Source organism: Opisthocomus hoazin, chromosome 4 (assembly GCF_030867145.1).
Source record: "Opisthocomus hoazin isolate bOpiHoa1 chromosome 4, bOpiHoa1.hap1, whole genome shotgun sequence".
Lineage (NCBI taxonomy): Eukaryota > Metazoa > Chordata > Aves > Opisthocomiformes > Opisthocomidae > Opisthocomus > Opisthocomus hoazin.
Window position 1 is genome coordinate 48,276,136 of NC_134417.1, and position 26,015 is coordinate 48,302,150.

A 26,015-nucleotide genomic window follows, 5' to 3' on the forward strand; every position below is an offset into this window, starting at 1 on the left:
AAGTTAAACGATTTTTCAGGCATTGCGCACCCAACTCAGAAGAAATATGAACAGTTGAGGCTGTTAACAGGAAGATCCCTACAGAAAGAGCAATACCACTTCAGGACCTTCCCAAAGGCGCTGTGTGTATTGCTTAGCCCACAAAAAGCTGAATGCACCTTAGCCACATGCGCGCAAAGTTAGCTGAGTTAGTTTAAACTGCTTTTGAAGTTGTCCAAGTGCATTCATGCTCACCCCATCTGTTTTGTCTACTCTGATGTGCAGACTGTAACCTCTGCCAGAGAGCTAGTAATAAATGGGGACAGAGGAGGGAAAAAGCAGTACGATCTTAAAAACATTAGAGCCTTTCCTGACGTGGCTGTCATCTCCTGGTGGAATTTCTAGTCACCTATACCTAGACCTATAGTCTACCTATAGCGTGAGCTCCTATATGAGTCTGCAGCTTTTCAAAATCCAGAATACATGCATTTCAACCCGCACTTCCAGCAAGTCTTCTTTTGCTATAACTTTAATGGACACAGAACTGATTTAAACAAAAAATGAACTCACTGAAGAAGCTGCCCAGCTGTTGTAATTGTGACTGTCCAATTCTTTGGTAACTGAAGATGCATCTACAATGGCAGCAATGAGGTACAAAATGAAGGCACTTCCATTAAAACACAGACCCTGTTGAAAAACCAAACAACATAAGTAATTAATATGCACATGCATTTGTTACCATCTTCTATTCCAACATTACAAAACTCTCATCTGAAATACAATGTGCACATGCATTGGACACAGGAAACGTGATTCTTAACTATTGTTACCTTCTTCCAAGTTTCTATCTGTAAGATTAAAATTTAACTGTTTATTCTGAAGATCCATAAACATTAAAGCACATTTTATGCAAACTCCATCACACTACATCCAGAAGAGCCTTAAAGGTGGTGTGCTGTGATTTTCCAAAAGTGGTAATAAGCACAGTTTGGTTTTCACAATCTAAGTGTTAGGCAGTAAGAATAGGAGATTACATGAAAAAAAAAAAAAAACAAAACTGCAATTTGATTACATTTTAAATCTACCCAAAGACACATTGTAGGAATCAATGACTCATGGGTATATGAAGAATATTTATAAAGCTTCCAAAACTTTGTTTTTCCCCACAGGGAACCGTGGTCAGTGCCTCAGCACTCAGACGGAGTCCAACGCCTGGCACTTGAGGTTTGATTCATACACGTATAAATGAGCAGGGTTTATCTCACCTACATCAGTTAATCTAATAAAAGGTATTCTCTCTATCCACAGATCTCACCTCTCGTTTTATCTGGGCATTATAGTAATAAAATATCAAACTGACAGTTTTAGGATAAGATGCCAACAATTGGCGGGTTCAGGTGAACTTCTGTAAAGCACTGATTTTCAAATTCCAAATTTGATTGCCTAAAGTATTTGTTGTTGTTATTTTTGGCTTTCCCATTCCAAAAAGACTCAACTACCCTGGAAAGCTACAAATCCCTGCAATATCTTGTCATGTAGAAAAGAAAAAAGCACGTAATTTTTGAGAAGTGCTGCTCTGGGAAATAACACTGTTGGGGAAGATGGAATGCAATGCAAGCTGATTGGGCCTTTACTGCCAATATATTACTCAAACCAAATGGTTCATGCTAAATTACCATCTGCTTCCTAAATTCAAATTTACCAGATTTTAAAAGCTTCCATTGATTGTTTTAGCAAAGAACTTGCACTATTAAGGAGAGTCAGTTTTGAAGCACGTCCTTTGGGTTAATTTGCAGTAAAATTAACTGCATCTTAAGCAATTTGGTAATGTGCTTAACCTGCAAAAAGTGAATTTATGACAGAGAAGTCCAGATGTAATTTTGGATACTGCATACAATAGGCACAGTCTGAGCTAACTGTCGCCTAAGGAGGCAGAGCAATAACTAGCAGAAACTGACACTTCAGAGAACAAGGGGAAGGTGGGCGTAAACTGACTCACTCAAAAAGGGGCATGTCACTCAAAAAAGGTGTGTGTCATGCTGTCTTGAACGAAGACATTAACAACTTCTCTCTGAAAAGAGACCCAATATACCTCTTTGCCAGCCAGGAGTGGCAGAGATCCAATTCACAGGCTGTTCCCAACAGCTTTTAACACCTTAGGGCAAAACAAGCTGGAATGCAAGCATCTTTTATTTATTTTGCATTTATTTTCTCTTCATATTAACCTGTACTATAAAAGGGAGACTACCTTTTGGACCTACATTTATGTGATCTTATCTATAATATATTTGGAACTCAGAGCAAGAAATACACTCAATATGAAGTAGAAACAAATCAAATATGCCAGCTTGTCTACTATATAGATCAAGGGCAACTCATTTATGTGCAGCTGTTGTCTGATAATAAACCGATGAAAGAGGGGTAATGACTAAAGCTGTATACAAATGGATACGAAGATGCTTTCCCTTTGAATGTACTTTACTTACATCTAATGCAACGGGGGAAAAAAACTCCACACCTTTAAATGTACCCAGACACATTACTGCTGTAATTGAAATAATCCAACATTTCTACAGCAGTGTTATAGCCTTAATGGTAATTGCTGGTCATGAAACTTGAAAACAGAGAAGCTATGTGAACATAATCCTAGTTGTTCTTATTAGTAATTGCTATAGCTGGCTATTTATTACAGCAGCAAATGGGAGGATGAAAAGAGTGTTCAATTTTAGTCACGTACACAGTATAGCTGATAACAAGCTGTTTGTAACACAGAAGTTAAAATATATTTTCTCAGAAAAATAACAGAATTCCAGTCAATAATATTTAGCTAGTAAAAAAAAAAAAAGACAGTATCTCACTATCAGACAAATGCAAAGCTTAAATTTATAATAGTTCTTGGATGGGTCACAAATAGCCAGTTGGCTGAAATGACAATGACTTTTAGGATCTGTTACCCTGAACACCAGCCTGTTATGAAAATCATGTAAAAATATATTATTGAGATGTAGAGCTAGCCAGGTTTGTTCAAACCACAAAAACTGGATCTGAATTTCAAGTGCCTGTGAAATTTTTCTGTAATTACATTAGCTGTTTATCTGATTTGCATTAAGTCTTGAGCTCAAAGCAAAGGATTACATAGCATGTATTTTACATATATATAACACTAATTTTCAGCACCATTTTCACTGTAGGCCATATACGGCTTGTCAGACTGTCGCTATCTCTGAACCACCTTTTCTTTTTAGCTGAGGAAGAGTCATGTTTTAAGAGCCAGGGTCCCACTTCCAGTTCATGGTGTTGATTCAAGTAGGGATTTCTGCTGTTTAAGGTATCTGGCCAGGTCTGTTAGCTCAGAGGCAGCAACAGACTCATTCTTCATGGGATGTAATCACTACAGGGAGAAAAAGAGGCCACTGTGCATAAGTATCAGTCACACGCACATTATTAAAAATCAAGTCACTCCATCAGCCACTGAACAAAAATGTGAAACATCATAGGAAACGTGTTTTAAAAGTGTCTGGGTAGTATGAAGGTTAAACACTGCAGGCACACAGACACACAGTAATTAGGGAAAAATCTGCAAAAAGCACAAGCACAGTTGGTTAACTACAGTCATAGAATGCACTAATATTTTATTCTCTTCATAACCCAGCAAACCTGAAATAACAAAGAATGGGTGTATTTACCACCGTGGTCCATGGCACCTGGGGGATCCTGGTGTAGGTCATTGTCATGTAGATGATCAGAAAGAAGACGGTGAGAACCCAATAAAACACAGCTACAAACATCACCCAGCCAAAGGCTGGATAGAGAAAGTATTCTGTTCCAGCAATCAGGGTCCACACCAACAGTCCCAATACCTGTAAAAGTTATGGAGAAGAAAGAAAACCGTTACACAGTCTTAGACCTCATACATTTGTTCAAGGTCAAGGAACACCACCACCACTGCTATTCACATAACCATTTGATGAGCAGAGTTGGGATGCTACACTGACAGAATACTAATCTAACAAAAAAGAACAACATATAACACTGGTTTTGCTGTGGCAGGATTTCACAAAGGAAAAGGCAGAACGAGGTGTCTCGGTGTGGATTTAGCTCACCTTTAACTATTATGGCACCACACCTGCAGTGGTTTTACTGCTAGCTCTCAAAAGGATTGCTTATTCTAGCCTACGTGTATGATGGTAAATACTACTATTTTGCAGTCAGCAAAGTCACCCTAGAAACAGAAGCCCATGAAGGACCACTGGGATCTTCAGGTCTCATCTGCCACAATCACAGGTAATGGAATAGTTGGGGTCCAGTTCCAAATGGTCCACAAAACACCTCCTCTGTGGACTGGCAGGCACCACGGACACAACACAACTCCTGTTGCAAATAGCAACACACTTACTTAACAGACCACAGCCACAGTCGGCCAATCTAAAGAACCTTCTACCCCAGCATTCTTCTCCAGCAGTGGTTAATAACAGATGTCTGAAGAAATATATTAAGAATAGACCATGCAATAGTAGTATTTCCTCGGACTACCTTCCTCAGCTCTCAGGAATGTGCTGTGGAGGGACCTCCTGAGCCTGGTGGTATCTTTGCAATCAACAGCCCCTGACAGAAGACGACAGTTTTGCTATAACTTCATTTGCGCAGGAGCTAATCCTATTACCATGCAAGTTGTTGGCCATGGTCCCATTTACTTTTTCTGTTGCAGAATTCAATATGAAAAAATAATAATAAATCTCTAAACATTATATACAAAACTATACTGCAAAAGTTTATTGTAATCGGTCCTGCTACCTTTCAGCACCTACCTGGTATTTTTATTTTGTCTTCAATTTATCCTCCAAATTGCCACCCAAACTTCGTTCAGCCCTCCATTTGTTGTCTTGTGTGTTCCCAGTATATTCCTGTATATTATTTGTACATTCATCCACATCTGCACCGTGTATACATAAAAGCACCACACAAATAATCTGTCCCACTTTTTTTTTTCTCTTGGGTTTGTAATAAAGGAGGCACCTAATGGTCTTTTTTAAGAGCATTTTTCCACTGTTTTCACTAATTCAGCGATTTCTCCTCAATAAAAATCCCCAGAACTTGCTCAGACTGGGATAAAAATTCCTACTTTCCACAGTATACCAGGGGAGGGCAGCATTGCTTCACAAGAACAGCTCAAATGGCATTAGCTGGGTAGTTTAAAATAGACACTATTCTTTAACGCAAAGTTATCAGTTCAGCAATGCTTCCCACAGTTAATTTTAATTCTAGTTCCAACAACATTTTACTAATAGTAGCAATTCGGTTAATAATGCTTCAAATTGCACGAACCACCCATGATTAGGTTAAAATCCAACTCATTTTCAGTCTAACAACTGCTTTAAGATTAAACAATCTTGGTACACTGTTTCGCTAACAAAACACCATTTTCTTAGGACACAAACTTGCTTTTCATTGTGCTCATCCACTTTAATCCAAATTTAAATTAATCACCTAGAAATTATACCAATGAATAATTGGTCCCATGCTTGATAAATAATTATTAAAGACAGATTTATCCTAGATCTGAATATCTAGTAAAATACCAAGAACAGAAGCCTCGAAGATGAGACAAGAAAACAAAGAAACTAAACATCATTAAACACCATAGCCTACTGACAACTGTGTTGGTTTTTAGAAAGCTTTATTTTTAAAGCTTCAGAAGAGACTTTTTCATAAATAGCACAAGACTACCAAAAATGCTTAATACTAAATTCAACACAAGTAAGATTGATAAGGACACCTCAGCTTATACAATGAATTATTTCTGGAAAGAGCAAAAACTTCATGAGCAGCAAATTATTAAAATTAGAAAGGTAAAATTTGAGGTTATACGAGACCACTAATCTTACACTACCACACTACAAAGCTAGCAAGACATTAACTAGGGTGCCGGTATTCTCACTGGTTTCTCCAGTAATATTCTAAACTGGTATTATCACCCCTCTTTCAAGATCATTTTAATATTTAAGAGGCTGTACATCGTGTATGTATTCCAAAGAATTGCTTTTAATGCATGTTTTTAGCTAGCTCCTGTCAATAGCAGAACAATTTGTCTAAGCAATTGAGATGCATCACAGATGTTACAGATTTATATTCTTCACCAGATCTTGGTTCATATGCATCATAACTTTGATGGGTTGCATATTAGAGCGCGTCTGACATTTTCAGTTAGATCCAAATACTCTTACTGCATATTACTGGAGCTGACAAGCTGAAATAATATTTCAGATTTCTTGATTAGACCTGAAAAGGTCAGATCAGCTCATGGTCAACAATTCGCTCTGTGTGTAGTTAAATGATACAGCAAATGGTTTTATTGCATATGTAAACATATGCAATAAATTGATTTAAAGTTCACACTGGGCATCAACATCTACAAAATAGCTAAGGAGTCAAAGGAACACAGACATCTAGCCAAGTCTTTTGTGATTAGCTTGTCTTCTCAGCATGTTAAATACTGAGATAGCTTCTGCAGTGTTAAAAGCCTGTCTCGTAATATTCTGAGTGTCCCTTACATTACGCATTTGGTGTTCAACAGATCAGTACAAACTGGATGACATGTGCATCTGCTGGAGCCGAGAACGCCGCTCTTCCTGCTGATTTGATAACAAACCTCCCCACTGGGAATAACTGGACTACACTCAAATGCCATCTCAATGAGCATCTAGTGTACAGAATCTGGGAAGTAAGTGATAGGTATGCAATACCGTGAAGCACAGACCAGCAACTGCAATACCTGGGGAGTGCCCACAGTAATTCAGTGTGCACAGACAATACACAGCTACTTTTACTGTTTCAGATCAGCTGAAAGACAAGGGAGAAAGCTCCACTCAGCAACTGGAAAAGGCCTGTATCTCGTTATAACCAGGTATGCCAGACTGTAGTAGTAATAGCTAAGTATTTGGTTTTAATTTACGAGCAAGTCAGACTATGCTTATTTAGAATTACAGGAAGATACTACAGTCCTGTCAAAAATGGCTCTGAGAAAGGGAGGAAAAAGCATCAAGCAGACCAAGACAAAAATGCACGTGTTAGTCAATGAGAGGGGATGCTGGGTCCTGAGACTGTAAGGGCTCCACCAAGTCCAGTTTTTCAAGTCAGATGGGAGATAGAGATTTCACTCATCAGTACTTGATAAAGGCAAGCAGTTCTTCGTTGTTTACTGCAGTCTCCGACTTCACCTCAGACATCTACTTTGTGATCACTGGCTGCTGCTTGATCAGGTACCTCTATTACTAGAACACATCAATATGTCAAATGTACTAATGCATAACTTCAGCAGTCGGCAGACACCGTAAAAAAGAAATAACTTCGTAGCAAAGCCCAATATTATTGAGTGTGCAGGTTTAAAATTAGATCCTTAATTGCATATTCAAACCCTTAAATAAGTGCCATAATTTTTCTTTCCTCAGTGCCAAGAACTTCAAAAGTATCAGACTATTTAGTCACTTAAAGAAAAAAAAAAAGGCTTTGTTGCCTCGTAGATGAGACATGTCTTGTCTCATGTTGCTGGTACAAGCCAGCAGGTATGAAAGCAGGTGTGAGCTTGAATCTGTGTATCCAGTTTTGCTTTTCAAGCATCTTAAAAACTGCAGAACTGAATTCATACTTGCAAACTGTATTTAAAAAGCCTATGATGTAGTGACTCCTCTTCAGTGACATTAGCGTTACAAATTCTGCAGCATTTATCTTGACTGGTTAACTCAGCAACACACTTAAAAATGTTCATGCATCCCTTTCAAAGGAAAAAGAAGACTCATTGTGGCAGAACTGACGGAGAAAAACCCAAGGCTCATCTAGTGTCATGAAATAAAAAAAAAAAGAAACTATTTTGTATGTTTGCCTGAAGCTTTTCCTATTTTTTATCCTAGACATGCTTCCTAGCACCATTCCAATTCTCTGTATGCAAAAGTATTGTAGGATTTATACAGAGTTGCTGCTGGCACAGATGGAAATGATGGCAGAAGGAGACTAGAAGAGTTGTGCATTTGCAGTTGTCTCCTGTATTCAAGCCACCTAAACATGGACAGAATCCAGCAAGTAGAACGCAAGACATCTTGCCTCTCCTTCTCAAGAAAGGAGATTTACAACTAGAAGAAAGGGAGACCATTCTAAATTACTGCACATCATTATTTCACTACTAAATCACAAGTTGGGAGCTACCTCGGCAGCAGCACAAGCAGCCTATGCATGTCTCAACCTCCATCCTTTTCTTCCCTCGGCTACTCTCTGCAGGCAAAAAAACCCAGGGAGTCTCCCGCGGGCAGGGAGAGCACGAACATGTCTCACGCCTGCTCCCTGGTCTCTTCTCTCCCCTTTTACGGCCCTTGGGAAGACAAGGTTGGAGATGCTTTTCATCAGGTCCAAAGTGGGTAAGCAAGGCTCCCAAAGGGCAGCCACTCCAGCAGTTCAGCGCTACAGGGGCTCCCCTTATTTGATGGTGATTAGTCAACCACCCCTTGGGTGTTTGTGAGCATTTGGTGAGATTAAAAACCACTCTTCCAAACCTGTCATGACATGGATCACACGCCAAAACAGAGGATCTTATACAGCGAATCAAAATATCTGGGGGCAGAAGTTATTTTAAGAGAAAAAAAGAGGGGGAAAATGGGCATTCCTCCTCTATCGTTCCTCTAAAACATTCCCAGGACAGTCCGTCGTAGGAACCAGCAGATTTAACTGTCTTACATTCGACAGATACAGAGTGGATTTCTTTTCTTCCAGCGACGGCTAAATGGAGAAAATGTTTGCACTGCACTTAAATAACGTCTTTAAACCGGAGGTTTGTGCTCTCACACGCGACCTACGAAACGACACACGACACCTTCGCCTTCTGCCACTAGAGGCAGGGCAATCCTTGCTTTTTTTAAGGAAAACGCTTCCCACGGGGGCACTTGTGCAGGCTTCAGCTGCCCCAGCAGAAACACCAAACGGGCAGCCCGCACCCAGTGCCAAACCCCTGCAGACTGAAAGGGGACGCTGGAAATCAGCGACACACGTGCAGAAATCTTGCACAAGGGTTATACTCAGTTAGAGCGTCGGCACAAAGCAACCTTCAAAGGTTCACTTCCATACTGGGTACAACAGCAACGTCAAATGTAAGTTTATTCACAAAACTACTGAAAATAAAAATAATTTGTTTTACTTAAAAACCAAAACCAAACAAAAACAAAATAAAGAAAACCCAAAGCCATAAAACTCTTCCCCACTATTTAGAAAATTGTATTTTAATGTCCAGGGAGGAAAAATGCCTAAGGAAAAAAAAAAAGATGAAAGCCTACAAGTACTGGATAAATCAATCAAATACCAGTCCAGATTAAAATACAACATATGAAAATCTTGTTAGTGTTGCAGTCAGAAAAAAGGTGATAAACATGTTTTAAAATTTAGCTTTTAAAACTGGAAGGATTCAAACTTTTATTAAGTCAATAGAACTGAATAAAATATAATATTAACACTGAGTAAAGATACAAAGACCAGGAAATTAAAAAACATCTTTCAGCTACATTTTTTAGAGATACTAGGTCCTTGCAATTTCAAGGACCATGCTAACGTGCTCTGTAATAATCTAATCAATGCATTGCCTTTGCCTCCTGCTGCTCTTTCCCAACCTCCAACACTTTTTTAACACAAAACATAACAATGCATTGACATCAGCCAGTCACCACTGCCCCCCTCCTCATTACCAACAACACTGTATATTCCTTTTCCTCCATCAACATTCGGTGTCGCTCCTCAGTGGAGGAAAGCACTGTTACTCTCCCGGACTGTCTTCTGGTGAGAAGAAAACTCAGGCTCTACATACAGGCAGGAAAAAAATTCCTTTGAATTCTGCATGTTTTTGCAGGTTGTACACCAGATAAAAGAAAAGGCTAGTGGTTTTCCTGAGACTTCTCAGGGCTTTGCCTTCCTAGCAAAATTTAAAAATTCACAGTGCTCGTAGTAACATGCCATTGGTCATAACGGACATACCAATGAAGTATTTTACCATTTATACAGTACAACATTTAGTGCCAAACTGAGTAGCATCTACAGATCTGAAGTCTCTCCTACCTTTGAAAACATTTATATTCATTATAAAACTGTGCAAAATTCAGTCTCTCCTACTTTCACAGAATTTCTAAAAATTGTCTGAATACCTTTGAAATTATTTTCAAGCAACTAGTTTCAGCGCTGAGCCTTCCCACAACTCTTCAAACTCTGTTGCCATGCTCTTGGCTCCCTGGCAGCACCAGCATGCACCCCTCATTACAGACCAAATGCGAGGGCTCGAAATACTGGCAATACTAACCATCACTTGAGAGAATGCCCCCACAGCATTGTTAGGATAGATTTCCCAAGAAAGAAAACTGTTGGAAGCAGCACGTGCCAAAATATGCTCCAAAATAACATCTTCACTAAAGACTGAACTCTGTTACTCAAGAGTTTGGTGCAAATCCTATTACAAACCACACAGAAAAACCTCCTGCCTCAGGCTTTTAATGGGTCAAGGCCCTCTGGCAGACATTTCATTCAATAGCGAACACGCCTGTTCCAGAGCAAGATTTCAGACCAAGCCCTTCAACAGCTGACGGACCTCGAGCACCTCTCCCACAGCTCCACCGAGCAAGGAAGTCCTCCCACACCTACCCCACCTCCCCAGGAAAGCGTCCAAGAGCACCTTCACCTAAAAAAAATCGGGACCAGACCTCCCCACACCTGAGCCAGTAAAGAAGGGCTAGTCCTGATGTTTAGACCATGACGCTCATTATCCAGATCAGCCATGCAGCGAGGATGTACTGAACTGGCCGCAGCATGCGTAAATAAGGGTATCGGCTTGCACTTACAGAAGGATTTACACTGAGAGGCAAAGCCAGCTTGCAAGAGGGCCCAACAAACTACAAAATCTCATTGGGAAGAGCAGAGAGAGGGAGGCAGTAAGTAGCTGGCATGCAAGCACCAAACTTATTTTTCTGATCAGAATGGGTATTGCAATACTGCAGTGCTGCCTAGGCATTAAAGACAAACGTGCCTGAGCAAAATGCAGCAGCACACCCCAATTTCATGTTACCTTAATGAGTCTACCGCCCACCAAAACGAATAAATCACAAAGGTACTCCTTCTCTAGCCTCCGCTGTTGACTCCACTGACCGCACTGCAACTCGTGCGTGAGGAGTCTTCTGTGATGCGGTGCTCCGGCTCACTGCAACTGACAGCTGAGAAAAGTAACTTGGGGGTGGGAGAGAGAGTAAGGAAACCGCACTGTGCATCCCAGCAGCGTATTACAATGCTCAAATGTGGCTTCACCTGAGAAATGTGCATGGAATGCGTGAGACCAGAGCTAACACCAGTAACACAGACCAAAAGCAGGAAGCTCAAATTAGAGAAGCACGGGATGTTTCCTGGAAAACGCAAACTGTCCCATCCCCCATCAAAATTGTGAAATCACTACAAAAGAGTTCATCACTTACAGTTTCTCAGGAAGCTTTGTATGAAAAAGTAACTAGAGGTAGGGTAGTGGACATTCAGAAAGTAAACAAGAAGTAAGACTGCTTGGGTTATAAATATTGTTCCATGTGTTCAAAAAGTCCCAACAGAAGATTAGAAAGTGAAAGGAAAGGAATAAAATAATAAAAAACTCCCAACAAACAGAACATATCGCAGTGCTTTATAATCAATGGTGTGCCCACACATTGAGTACATTCTGTTCATTCCTCTCTCCCAGTTGGATTCAGTTGGATTATGCAAGGCACGGAGAATGGCTCCTGCAAGAAAAGAAAGTTAAGGCTGGAAAACAGATGAGTCCAATTTTCTATTGAATACTGAAGGAGAATATGCACAATGGCGGGTGGCGTAAAGAAAGAAACAAGGACTGAATTAGGACTTGCAACACAAGAAGCATCCAGCTAAACTATCAGGCAGAAAGTCGAAAAACAAACAGAAGGAATCACAGAATCACAGAATGGTAGGTGTTGGAAGGGACCTCTGTGGCTCATCTAGTCCAACCCTCCTGCCGAAGCAGCGGTAGGCTGTAGAGGACCTTGTCCAGGCAGGTCCTGAATATCTCCAGAGAAGGAGACTCCACAACGTCCCTGGGCAGCCTGTTCCAGTGCTCCGTCACCCTCAGAGGGAAGAAATTCTTCCTCATGTTCAGATGGAACTTCCTGTGCCTCAGTTTGTGCCCATTGCCCCTTGTCCTGTCGCTGGGCACCACTGAAAAGAGCTTGGCCCCATCCTCCTGACACCCACCCTTCAGATATTTATAAGCATTTATTAGGTCCCCTCGCAGCCTTCTCTTCTTCAGGCTGAACAAGCCCAGCTCCCTCAGCCTCTCCTCGTAGGGGAGATGTTCCAGTCCCCTCACCATCCTTGTAGCCCTCCGCTGGACTCTCTCCAGTAGCTCTTCATCTTTCTTGAACTGGGGAGCCCAGAACTGGACACAGTACTCCAGATGAGGCCTCACTAGGGCAGTGTAGAGGGGAAGGAGAACCTCCCTCGACCTGCTGGCCACACTCTTCTTGATGCACCCCAGGATCCCCTTGGCTTTCTTGGCAGCCAAGGCACACTGCTGACTCATGGTCAACCTGTCGTCCACCAGGACACCCAGGTCCCTCTCCGCAGAGCTGCTCTCCAGCAGGTCCATCCCAAGCCTCTACTGGTGCATGGGGTTGTTCCTCCCCAGGTGCAGGACCCTGCATTTGCCTTTGGTGAACCTCATCAGATTCCTCTCTGCCCAACTCTCCAGCCTGTCCAGGTCACGCTGAAGGGCAGCACAGCCTTCTGGTGTGTCTACCACACCTCCCAGTTTGGTGTCATCAGCAAACTTGCTGAGGGTACATTCTAACTCTTCATCCAGGTCGTTGATGAAGAAGTTAAACAAGGCTGGGCCCAGTACTGACCCCCGGGGGACACCACTAGTTACAGACCTCCAACTAGACTCAGCGCCGCTGATGACAACCCTCTGAGTTCTGCCATTCAGCCAGTTCTCAATCCACTTCACCGACCACTCATCTAGCCCACACTTCCTGAGCTTCCCTAGGAGGATATTATGGGAGACTATGTCAAAAGCCTTGCTGAAGTCAAGGTAGACAACATCCACAGCTCTCCCTTCGTCTACCCAGCCAGTCATGTCATCATAGAAAGCTATCAGATTGGTCAGGCATGATTTCCCCTTGGTGAATCCATGCTGACTACTCCTGATAACCTTCTTTTCCTCCACTTGCTTGATGATGGCCTCTAGGATAAGTTGCTCCATCACCTTTCCCGGGATGGAGGTGAGGCTGACCGGCCTGTAGTTCCCTGGGTCCTCCTTCTTGCCCTTTTTGAAGATTGGAGTGACATTGGCCTTTCTCCAGTCCTCGGGCACCTCTCCTGTCCTCCAGGACCTCTCAAAGATGATGGAGAGTGGCTCAGCAATGACATCCGCCAGCTCCCTCAGCACTCGTGGGTGCATTCCATCAGGGCCCATGGATTTGTGGACGTCCAGATCGCTTAAGCGATCCCTCACACAGTCCTCCTCGACCAAGGGAAAGTCGTCCTCTCTGTAGGCTGCTTCTCTTACCTCCAGGGCCTGGGATTCCTGAGGGCCAGTCTTAGCACAGAAGACTGAAGCAAAGGAGGCATTCAGTAGCTCTGCCTTCTCCGCATCCTCCGTCACCAGGACACCCGCCTCATTCAGCAGCAGCCCCACGTTGTCCCTAGCCTTCCTTTTGCTGCTGATGTAGTTGAAGAAGCCTTTCTTGTTGTTTTTGACATCCCTTGCCAGCTTCAATTCCAGGTGGGCTTTGGCCTTCGTCGTCGCATACCTGCACACTCTGACCACATTCCTGTACTCTTCCCAAGTGGCCTGCCCCTCTTTCCACATTCCATGGACCTTTCTCTTCCACCTGCTCTCCGCTAGAAGCTCCTTGTTTAACCATGCAGGTCTCCTGCCTCCTTTGCTCGATTTCTTTCTCAGGGGGATGCACCACTCCTGACCATGGAGGAAGTGACATTTAAAGAGCGACCAGCACTCATGGACCCCCCTGCCTTCGAGAGCCCTGGCCCACGGGATTCCTCCCAGTAGCTCCTTGAAGAGGCCAAAGTTAGCCCTCCTGGGGTCCACGGTTTTGATCCTGCTTATCGCCCTGCTTCCTCCACGCAGGATCCTGAACTTGACCATTTCATGGTCACTGCAGCTGAGTCTACCTCCGACCTTCACATCCTCCACCAGTCCCTCCTTGTTTGTTAATACAAGGTCCAGCAGCGCGCCTTTCCTTGTTGGTTCCTCCAACAATTGTATCAGAAAGTTATCATCGATGCTCTGAGGAACCTCCTGGATTGCGCCTGCCTAGCTGTATGGTCTTCCCAGCTGATGTCAGGGTGGTTGAAGTCCCCCATGAGAACCAGGGCCTGTGACTGTGAGGCTGCTTGTAGCTGCCTGTAGAAGGCCTCATCAATTTCCTCCTCCTGGTCAGGTGGCCTGTAGTACACACCCACCATAATGTCACCCTTATGAGCCTGTCCCTTAATTCTAACCCACAAGCTCTCATTGTTCCTCATTTGCCCCCAGGCCAAGCTCAGGAAGTGGTATTAAAAACAAACAAACAAATCCAGAAGAAAAAAAACCAATACATAACCAAATTACAGAATTCACTGCCACAAAAAAACATCATACATGCTCCTGGAAGACTAGTCAGCCCTGCCTGTAGGTAACACCTATATACACAATAGTCAAGATGCAACCTTCAGCTCTGGAAATAACTGAACATGCAGTTTGCTAGAAAACCATAGCAGAGAAGGATCTTGCCATATGTGCTCCTTCTTACACTCCTCCCTAAGTATTCTGTATCAGTCATTATCAGAGACTGAACACTGGACTAAACAGACCACTGACCAGATCTATTACAACCACCATTACTAACTTCTGGTTTTAATTTGCCTTACTTTACTGCAGGAGACCCTGGCAATCGAGTATTGGAAGCTGCAAAAGTGTTAACAGGTTGGGACGACTACATGCCACATCAATACACCATTTGGTTCTGCAGTGGAATGATGAGGAATAATCTCAAGCAATGGTGAAGAAACTGGCTTGAATTGTATCATCATAAGATGTATCTTCTCAGTGGAGCAGTGGTTGATCATTAACAGGCCATTAAAGTGTGTACAAAGCATAAAGATTGGTCCTCGTCCCAGGGCATTTTCCACATTAAATGCTTTAAGGTTTTTGAGGGCTGCATTCAGGAGCACCCTACTGTTTACTGATGCCTGTAAATTCTAACTTTACGCTCCTGTTTTGCCCGAGGACCTGCACACACAAGAGACATTTATATAGGTTACTGTACACCATGCATATATTAACTTCTACGCCCTTGCTAGCACAGCGCTAGCCATCATCTATGTACATAGTCATAGCAGAAGACACAGCCTCACCTTTGCTCATAACGTTCTATCATCTGACTAAAGTACTTTTACGCAGAATACAGTGCCATCGGCCCATCCCAGGTCAGTCAAGAGAAAGACCTGCAACCAGCCTCTGAGCTGCTGCGGCTGACTGGGAACACGCTGGTTGCTGCTATCAGCAGCTCCATCGGGGCCACAGTTTAACGTAAAAATAAAAAGGGGTGGTGCAAAATGCCACCGAAGACAAACAGCCTGTCCTAAAAAGCACTTACTCACCTCTCCAGAAGGGCACTCGGTGAAACAGCTGGAAGGCAATGACCTCCACATTGCTTGATCTCCGAACATGACCTCAACCCAAAGAGACCACCTGGCCTCTTATCCAGCAATCATGAGGGATGCGAATAAAACGAACGGTGCTGCTCCCTTTTCCTCCCACTTCAGCAAGGCCTGGCTGCAGCAGAGGTTACTCCTACCACCTACCATTTCCCAAGAAGAAACACCTTGCTATTGTGCAGCAGTGCTCTTGATTTCAAAATGACCGTCTCCACAGTCTCCTGACAAGAGCAGGGAGAAGTGCTGCTGCTGTGGCAAACACCACAGTGTCACGGAGCTGGGAATTACTCACTGGAACTCCGGTTACACTTCGCTCTTCAGCAGCAGAGAAAGGAAAATGTAAAGTAATAGTATATTAGATCCAAAGACAAAATAATCTGCCTTTTGAGTTGCTTTCTGAGGACTTTCCACTTCATGCTGAAGTCAAGTATGAATTTCAAAGCAGACAATCACAAAGCAAAATAGTCACAGAGGGACACACAGCACAGGACACGTATGTATTTTTTTCCTAGCGGCTGGTCTTGTGCAGCCTCTAGAGGAAAGGTTTTTTGGTAAGAACTTGAAGGTTAGGTACAAACACCTTCAGTTTTAAAAATAGCACCTAAATTCCATACTCCGATCATTTTCTCTTTTAAAAACCCTGGTTATAAATTATCAAGATAGGTGAAACTACAAGGTTAAATGTCTTTGCATTAAACATTTGAATATTAATCCATGTTGGAACTCTGAGTAAAAGTTGTAATTGATGTATTCGAGAAGTAACATTCACAAGTTGGTCTTTTTAACAGTCCTGTCCAAATACCGGCAGTATGGAAACGAAAATACATCCTACATGATCCACGAGGTGCAGTGGTAATTAATTGAGTTGATTTGTAGTAAGTCATATTATCAAATTCATATAATGCTGTATGAGTTGATTTCCATTTTAAAAGATCGTCATACTCCAAAATTACGTGCAGATTTGAGAGATCATATTAGTAGGGAATATCAACTACTTGGTGGAAGGACTTAAAAGGGCTCACTGTGCTGCTTTGCTGCAATTTAAATTAAAAAAAAATAAAAAAAAAGGGAAAACCATACTGGCAGGCTTTTCGAATTCTTATTTTGAGATCTAAAGCTAAAATTTGGACAACGGAAGAAATTTCCTCTCCTCACATTTAACAAAAATTTCTACGGATGATGCATTCCGTATCTCTTCTCAAAAGACAGAACGGGTTTCAGGAGTGCAGCTGCAGTTTAACTGTGGGATAGGGTCTGCCCCCTCCCAGTTTTTCTTTTGGGTTTTCGGGAGACGTTTCTTCAGTGGGACAGATGACAAGCTTAACACATTACTTTTTGTTTGTGCAAATGTAGCGACTGGTTCACAAATATATGGGTGTTTTTCTGAGAAGGGCCACAGGCTTTCAAGTCACATAGCAGAGACATTTCTGGAGGTAAACACCACAGTATAGTCCTTGTGCTCTGAATAAAATTTCTCCTTTTTAAAGCACACATACAAAATGTGAGTGCGCAGGCTGAGCCTGCTGTGTACATTGAATACATGGTTGTCTTTGACACTTCTGGAAATGCACTGTGATGAGATGACTCCCCTTGCAGACAAAAATCAGGAAAAAAAAGACTATTAGCTTCAGTAATCTCTTTTTACTTTCTCTTTTATTATTTAAACTGGAAAAGTTCAGAAGTGGATTCTGAGCTCAAAAGATACAGGGTCCTGTGAGTCTGGCTGAATGCATCTTCCCCAATGTGGCTACTTATTATTATTTTTATTACTACAACTACCATTGTTTCTTAATGGAACATGATGGTAGGAAGGGTTTGCTCATTTGTTCTAACAAATTCATGTAAGTGAAAAGAGGTTTGAGCTACCTATGTGTTCTTCAACCTTGATCTTGCCTCTTCTATCTACATACAAACTTTTCCTTTGGAAGAAGTTTTATAGCACTCTATCTTCATTTCTCCCATCTTTCTTGAAGGGATACAGTTCCTGAGGGTAGAAAAATACCAGCTTCTCAATAAATGGCAGTGATTTGTGTAAGTTACTTTACACATTTGGTGCATGTGTACATGTAAAATGCACCCACAAAGAAAGTCATTCTGCCACCACTTTCACATGAATAAGGTGAACTATTTTTAAAAGAGAATTCCTAACAATGTTTACTTATGAATTATGACTGATTATTTATATAGTCCACTTTGTTTAAATGGTGTCTACGTTCTCCAAGAGAACAATGCTGTATGCAGCTGCTTTATTAATAATGTCACTGGCTCTTTGTTACTATTTTTACGTCTCCATCTTCCTGTTAGGCCATGTAAAGAGCAATGCCTATAATTAGCGGACGCACAGCATTGTTTCACAGATCTTAGCTGTTACATTAAAATAGAAAGCTTATTACTTCTTTGGGAATAACTTTTATTTTGCCCTATAGTTAGGGTACACAGTCATAAAGCCAAATATGATGCAATGGAAAAATCAAAGACAGTATCTGCTACGAAAGGCTACTGCTGCATTCTACATTTATTTAAATATGAGGAAAACATTAACTGCTCATTCAAAAAATGTTTTTGTTTTTTTTTTATTTTTAGAATGAAAGTATCTTTTCATTTCCAGCTGAACACCATAGAAATTGGTGTTGTACAATACAGAATTTTTGCTTGCTGTGAGACAAAAATCCTCTAGGCACCAAAACTTGTAACAGTTCCCCCTGCCTGACAAACGTAAGACATGAGAAAATAAGTTTGCATCCAGATCTGTTGTTGTCTGCCTATTTAGAAGCCTGTTGTACCTCTTGACTACTTCTGTATTAAGTCCCAAATATAAAAGTCCAACCTCAGGAACCATTATTCATGTTTTTAGGTGAAGATTAAGGATTTTACAAAGACTGATCCACTTGTAGAAGTATCTCCTTGAAAAATCTTTTTCCTTCTCTGGCAAAATTGTTTTCTTTGCTGAATGCATTTTGCACTAACAGCATAAAAGAACAGCATGCCTATTTAACATTTGCATGTGCTTTTCTGGAGGCATTAGTGTTCACACTACACGGTCAGAAAGGACCATTTTGGCCATGCGTGCTATGGTATAAAGATTTCAACCTACAATATGCTTTCTGGAAAGAGACGACATCTTGGCGTAGACACTGCAACGACAGGATTCATCTTGTCTGTAAACAAGCTGCCATAATGCCTATTATTCTCATTGCTGAAAAACCTCAGCCCCACTTCTCATCTGAATTTGTCTGATGTCAGTTTCCAGGCACATCCTTTTCTGAAATCTCCATCTGTCACCTATATATCAAAGATTACTTTGAACTGACAGCCGTATTTAAAATTGTTGACACAACACAACTGAACAAGAGACAATCACAAATACTAACACTGCTTCTGACAACAGGCTATGCTTCTCCCCCCTCCCCCTTTTTTTTTCTTTCTTTCTCTGGTTTCTTTTCAGGGTAGTAGCAGAAAGAGTTCACTTCAAAGGAATCAGGAACAGCAGAAATCCAGAATTAAGTTTTCAATAGAGACCTGTTGAAGAGTTGTTACCACTGTCCCACAGTTAATGTTTGCAGAGAAGTTTAGGGTACAAAAGCAACTTTAAGATGAAGAATCATACGCAAGTGAAAATATTAATGCCAAAGGAAGAAAATTAATTTGACAAACATGGAAAAAGACACTGCGGATTAGTCATGCTCTTAGAGAAGTCCTTGTTAACCATGTTCCATAAGTGTATTTTTAAGGTTCTGATGAAAAAAAGTCCACAAGCCTGAAGGACTTCCCACACAGCCTGTCTGCTCTCCATAATCAATACTCCAGTGGCACATGCAGTGTAACAGAACAAACTAAAAAGCTCCATGGGATACCTGACACTTGAAATTCAAACTACCAAAGTCATAAATTAAGTATATATGTCTGTGTGCAAGGCAGGGTATAATGTTCTCCAACTGCTTCAATGGGCCTTGTGTAAACAAAGAACAGAACTGGCTACAACTGTCAGCTTTCCAGTACAAGGAAAAAAAAAGTCTCCAATCAAGAAAAAATATTTCAGGGCCTGAAGACATTAGCTTATCCAGATACTTAAATAAGTGAGCAGAAATGATTTAATGTCCCCTAGATGTCTGCTCTGCTTTTCTGCCAGAGGTTGCTGCCCTGCAAGGGTGACTGCACACAAAGCTGCTCCTGAATTACCGCACTCTACTGCCCAGTGTACCCGAGGTAAACAAATCACTGGTTTGGGTTATCACCATATGCTGAACTGTGAACTGCCAGTGAACAGTCAGGCATGGAGACCTTTTCAGCTGTCTGCATTTAAGAGCTACCAGCCTGAGATCAGAACTTCTGTATCTGCCTCCTGTAATACATAAACACAGAGAAGTCAAGAAACAAGCAGGAATAAGAGCTTCTTAGCTGCTGCTCTCTGCATGCACTTATGCTTCACTGTCCCCACAATAAAGCTAATAGATTTGGGGTTTTCAAGCATACTCAATTCCATTTCTCTCTCTAAATCTGATTTTCCAATACAGTTCACAGAAGCCAGAATTGTTGCAGACGATAGGGATTACTATGGATTCGTAGATCTCTCATGCCTGAAAGAGAAGTGTTTAGAGCAATTACACTTCACAATGGAAAGGTATTCCCCATACATTCTTCTTCTCGACCCTCTGCAGCCGTAGAACTTTCCTTTGGGAGACGAGAATGTCGTTAGCCTGAAAACTGGCACAACCCTCAAACATATCACAGAATCATAGAATAGTCTGGGTTGGAAGGGACCTTTAAAGGTTATCTAGTCCAACCTCCCCTGCAATGAGCAGGGACATCTTCAACTAGACCAGGTTGCTCAGAGTCCCGCCCAACCTGGTCTGGAATGTTTCCAGGGATCTACCACCTCTCTGGGCAACCTGTGCCAGTGTTTCACCACTCTCATTGTAAAAAATTTCTTCCTTCTATCCAAACTAAATCTACCCTCTTTTAGTTTAAAATCATTGCTCCTTGTCCTATCGCAACAGGCCCCTTATCTAGTCTAGCAAAGCGTGCCCACAGTCCTAGCACAGGCTAGAATTTTGTCCTAAAGTTCAGGCAGATCTCCTCAGCATGAGATCACAATATTGCTCTAAAATATAAGCACTGCTTGCTCTCCATCCCATCCAGCCTCCCCCCTGCTTTACAGAAGCTCAGTCAGTAGATCAGGACACAGGTTCTGTCTCAGGACATGGTCCCATGCACAGGCATAGACTAAGCTGTGAAAAGACAGGACAAAGTTACTACACCATCAACTACTGGCAGATGAGTAAGGCAGATAACCAGAGGGCAGTCACCTTGTTAGCCTTCAGCACCAAATTTGCAGCTGCTTACCAGTCAACCATCTCTGCAGTGCTCAGGACACAGTTCATCATGGTTCAAGGTGACAGGAACTGTGACTGGGTCAGCTGCTGGTTCAGTGGAGGTGGCCACGACCTGACCCAGCAGGCAGCTGGCAGTACCAATATCCAAAAACGCAGCAACTGACTTTGTCGAAGGCTATCTGCATCTGACCTGTGATTTATTAGCAGCAAGTGATGCAGCACACACGCCAAAGTTCTAAGGAGGCGAGCTCTAGGTAAGGTAACAACAGGGAAGGAGCTGAAGGGTTACAGGCTGAGGGTACGCTCTGCTCTGGCAGCAGGCTCCCTTCCCACCCAAGTGGTTCTTCTGAAAAACCCAAGCCTCTTCCTGTAGCTCTGTTCATATTACACCATCCTCGATATACACAACCAACTAAATTATATTTCCTTAGCTAACTTCCACACCTTTTCCCTTTCTCTTTTCTCAGATGCAGATCACAGCTTTCTTCTGCCCAGTATTTTCTTCCACAGAATGACAATAGGGCAGATACAATAAGGAGGTGTTACCAGTCTTTGTTCAAATACTCTTTGTTGAGTATTTCAGCTATTTACCTCCCGCTCAGAAGTTCCTGTTTTCCCACTGAGGGAGGAAGGGAAGGCTGTAAGCTTGCATAGTGATATGGCAGCTTTTTGTTTAAAAAGCATCTGTGCTGTCAGAGATATTTAGCACGTTTTCCCTCCAAAGCATGATATTACTAGTTTCAAATCACAGAGAGGAAAATTCTTTAGAGAACTCAAAAAAAAAAAAAAAAAGTAGTATTTTGCAGGTACCCCTTTCTTAAAGCTACCAACTACTCCTATACCAAAATGCTCAAATCCACACACGTTGAAAACTTGACCCACTATCATGAACTGTGCACAAAACAGAGAGGTATGCAACGTAACCTCCTACTGACGACAGTATTACATGTCTTTGCAAATAAAATTAAGAAAGCAAAAAGGAATTAAGCCACTGAAAGACATGACTAGCTGGGAGCTTTGCTAGTTCACACAAAGGGTAAAGGAAGAACAGAGCACGCATAGTGATTTGCCTTTGATACAGGAGAAGGCATATGCCATTTGATAATCCAGTGACAAGGCTGGAAAGCCATGAGACACGCTTATTTGTTGGACTGAAGGAACATGTTTAGATTGACATTTGTGATGCTGAGCTGTTTTGACACCTTGGATTTAACAGTGTCATGAGGTTACAGTGATGTGGATGTAACAAAATGACTCCAGCTTCATTACAAAATAAGATACCTACTTGTACTGTGGGATGCACGACTACAGGCAGCTTTAAAGAAACATGTAAATCAGACATTTGGCTTATAAAAGGGAATGTCTGAGGAATGGACCTGCACAGCTTCCCCTTTTATCATCGATCAGCTACTCTGTTCAAGCCAAAGAAACTGCGCGTCTGAAACAGCCGAACAAACTGGTAGCACACTGGGGGGAATCTTGGCAACAAGTAGGTTAACTGTGCCTTTAATTGTCCCGAGGTCAGTTTTAGCACAGTAGGTCAACGCAAAAAAAGTTAAAAAGTGTTAATTAGGCTCCTCCTAATCTCAGTCTCATTTGACAGCAAGTACTCCACACAGGGGTACTGAAGAGGAAAAGTCTTAAGGGAGGTGATCTCTTTTATTAAACTAATCCACAGAGCTGGCAAATGAAACAAATCGGGAAAGTTTCTGGGCATACTTTTCTCCAGCAGTGAACGGAAGGAAGAACAGAGCCGCCCCTGTACGAAACGCTAACAAGTGGATAGGAAATGACCATCGGAAAGGAGCTGCTGATCTTTAAGAGCCCGACAAACAATGTAAGCACCAATTAGCATGCTCAGCCTTCGCTGTAGGTAGGCTTTCATCTTCTTTCTATTCCATGCGCGGGTATGTCGGGGTGACTGAAACCAATGGGAAATTTGCAACAGGTTTTAATAGCATCCAAAACTGATTCATCAGAACCTTCTCTTCATAAAAATACCATTTGTGAAAATTAGATCTCAGTCTGATTTCGCTGCCATCAACTCATCAGGACTCTATTTGCACCTCTTCTTAAGGTAATTTCTTGGGTTTGTACATTGTCTATGTTACCTTACAAAGACAGCAACCACAACAAGTCAAAACCAAGTGTACTTTTAAATGCTTCTCCACCATTTTTTTTAAACCAAGACCTAAATTTAAGAGGCATTTAGAAATAAAGCTCAGTTTAAGTGAAAACTACTTCAGACATGGGTTGGTTTGGGGTCTTTTGGAGGCTAGCATTCCACTGTTCGACTTAATAAGAAAGTGAAAATTAGATGTAACCAAGCTCAGAGAATGCCATTTCATTTATTGCTGTGTACTCTGTTTTATTTTAACTTGACCTGGTAAAACACTTTCTTAGAGACCCCATCTTACCTTTAACACATTGTCTTGACTTGCTTGCTTAAGGCAAACATTTGCTAGATAGTCCTCTGTTAATACACAAAAAGAATGTCACGTTCTTTGTACAAGCATCTGGTCATGTTTCATGACTGCCGAAGTCTAGAAAGAAATCCCAAGTTTGAACAAAATGTTTGGAAACCTTATTCTCCTGACTTAGATTCCTACCATTTTTGCTGAGAAGATAAACAGGGAAAATTCTTTGAACATACTGAACGGAACAATAAAGATGTAATTAGTAACATAGAAGGCAGTTTTATCATTATTCCACTCTTAGTTAAGTCTCTGCATTTAATTATAGTTCTATAGCCTGTGTCATATGTTCAAAACTGGTTTTAAACACCTTCAGATGGAGGTCATAATTCAAACAGAAACACACCACAAGACAACACATCTATTCAAGTAGGTCACTACCTTCCTCTTGCACACTGCCTTTTAAAGTCAGATCCCGTTAAGGCAAGAATCTACTCAAAAGAGTGAAGTAAGGATTGTGGTTTTCCAAAACTAAATATAGTAGTTTCCCAACGACAACTGTCTTTCTGTCCAGTAGGAATTTTATTTGGCATACAGACTCTATCATCAGCCAAATTCCTGTGTATTAGGAGAAGAAAAAAGAACACTAATAACGCATTCATTTGTACTGTGATATATCTTAGTAACACCCCAGGGAGGGAGAAATATTTTCATCTTGGAGGTCACTGGCAACCCACAATAGTATGTACCTTGTAACTGTATTGCACAGTCCAAGGAACACGGCTTATCCACACAGCAAGGCTTCGAAATATCAGAAACCCTAACAGAGATCCTGCTTTTCCATGCTTCCCGAATTTCTTCTATTTAAGAAATTTTCAGCCTTTTTCTAAAAATCTTTCATTGAGGTCATCACAAGATAGGGGTAGGTCTGACAAAAAACTAGTCTGTCCAACCTGCTCTATGCCCGTGGCTCAGCCAAAAGCATTGGTTTATTTAAAAAGAAAGCACCTTCCACAATACAAGAACCAGACATGTTACAATATTCACCAATAACCTCCTGAATCACTGTACCACTATCAGTATTTCTAATATTGTTCTAAAATACTACATTCTTTTTCATAGTTTTGTCCACCTACAGCTTTACGAAACTTTAATGAAGATGGATGTCTCATATCAAACTGAGCCTGTTCTTTGTTGCCTCACATCTCCTCTCCCAAGACCCCATTTTGCCAAATTCTTGTGGTAGGAGCTGCATCTTCTATGTTCATTACCTATGTCACACCCGAAGAGCAATCTGGATGAAGATCATGCAAAGCAGGCCTTCAGCAAGTAGCCCTGAGCTGCTGGGCAAGAAGGCTTGAAGGAATGAAGTGACAACGCGCCCCCCCCCCCCCCCTCCAGATGCAACTGAAAGAGCTGGAAAACTAGAATTTGGGACAAAGAGGCAGAAGAGTAGACAGGAGAGAGACAGGCACAAATGTATATTGAAATACTTCCAGTTAAGTATGCAACACTACCAGAAGTTAAGGTCTTCACACATCTTAATTTCCATCATTACTTAAGTATACATTATGGTATAGTCTGTAATTACAGGACTATATACTTGACCCTTCTCCACAGCTCTACCTGTGTGCAGCAACAGAATGGAGAGCTTTCTTCAGAACTAATGCCTCCCACTATTTTGCTTTCTCCTTGTTTACTTGTGTGGCCTGCAGACTTACACCCTGCATGCAACTCCAGGCTCTGTACCCACATGGGCTCTTTAAAAGTACTTTGTTATTTGAGTTATGTCACAGGTCATTAGTAAACTATTAAACACATCTCTATGAGATAAACAAGTATGGTATCTCAATTTTACAGGCTGCGCACTGAAATTAGGGTCAGAAGTACTTCTTGCTAAATTTCACTGGAAAACTCTTTTTTCCCCACAGCACTTAACATGGCACTGCGTTTTGCCTCTTCAGAACATAGCTCCTACTGACTTCAGCTACAACTGCAAATAATTTCTTTTGCATCTCAGACCCACAGCTGGTGATCCAGAAAACAAGGAGAAAAGCAAGCACACTGAAATGCCAGGCTTACTTGCCTTATCTAGCATCCCACAGGAAAACTGTGGTGTAAGCAGAAGATAAAAATCAAATTTTCTAAGGAAGCAATTAGCCAGGAGACCATTCTTTCTCTTTGAATAACCCCTTTCCTTACTCGCAACATGCCCTCCTCCCATGCTGGATGCACAATATCCCAGTCACTTCCAGAAAAACTCTCCTGTGCAATAACCACAACAGAAGCTTCTTGATAAAAATAACGTGAACACACAGGTCTTGACTGGATTCCAGGGTCTGCACACAATCCAATACCAAACCAAAACTGCCAGGCTGAACATCAGTTCTGGTGCTTCTTGATTTCCAAGGCCTTCAGCTATAATAATATTTTTTTAATAGTTTTCTATGTGTCTATACACACAGAAACGTTTTGAAACAGCATTTGATGTTACTGGTAGCAAGGTATATATTGGCTTAGAAATCAAACTGAAACCAAATCAATGCAGACGCTGTAATTT

At 41.7% G+C, this 26,015-nt stretch overlaps 1 protein-coding gene across 1 annotated transcript in view; it reads right to left on the minus strand.

Moving 5' to 3' along the window:
* The window catches only part of CMTM8 (CKLF like MARVEL transmembrane domain containing 8), a 37,699-nt gene that overhangs the window by 2,814 nt on the left and 8,870 nt on the right, over nt 1-26,015 (minus strand). The window contains exons 2-3 of the mRNA XM_075417416.1: nt 3,666-3,839; nt 550-666 (exon numbers count right to left, since the gene is read on the minus strand). Coding sequence (XP_075273531.1) covers nt 550-666; nt 3,666-3,839 — 291 coding nt within the window. The remainder of the gene's footprint in view (nt 1-549; nt 667-3,665; nt 3,840-26,015) is intronic.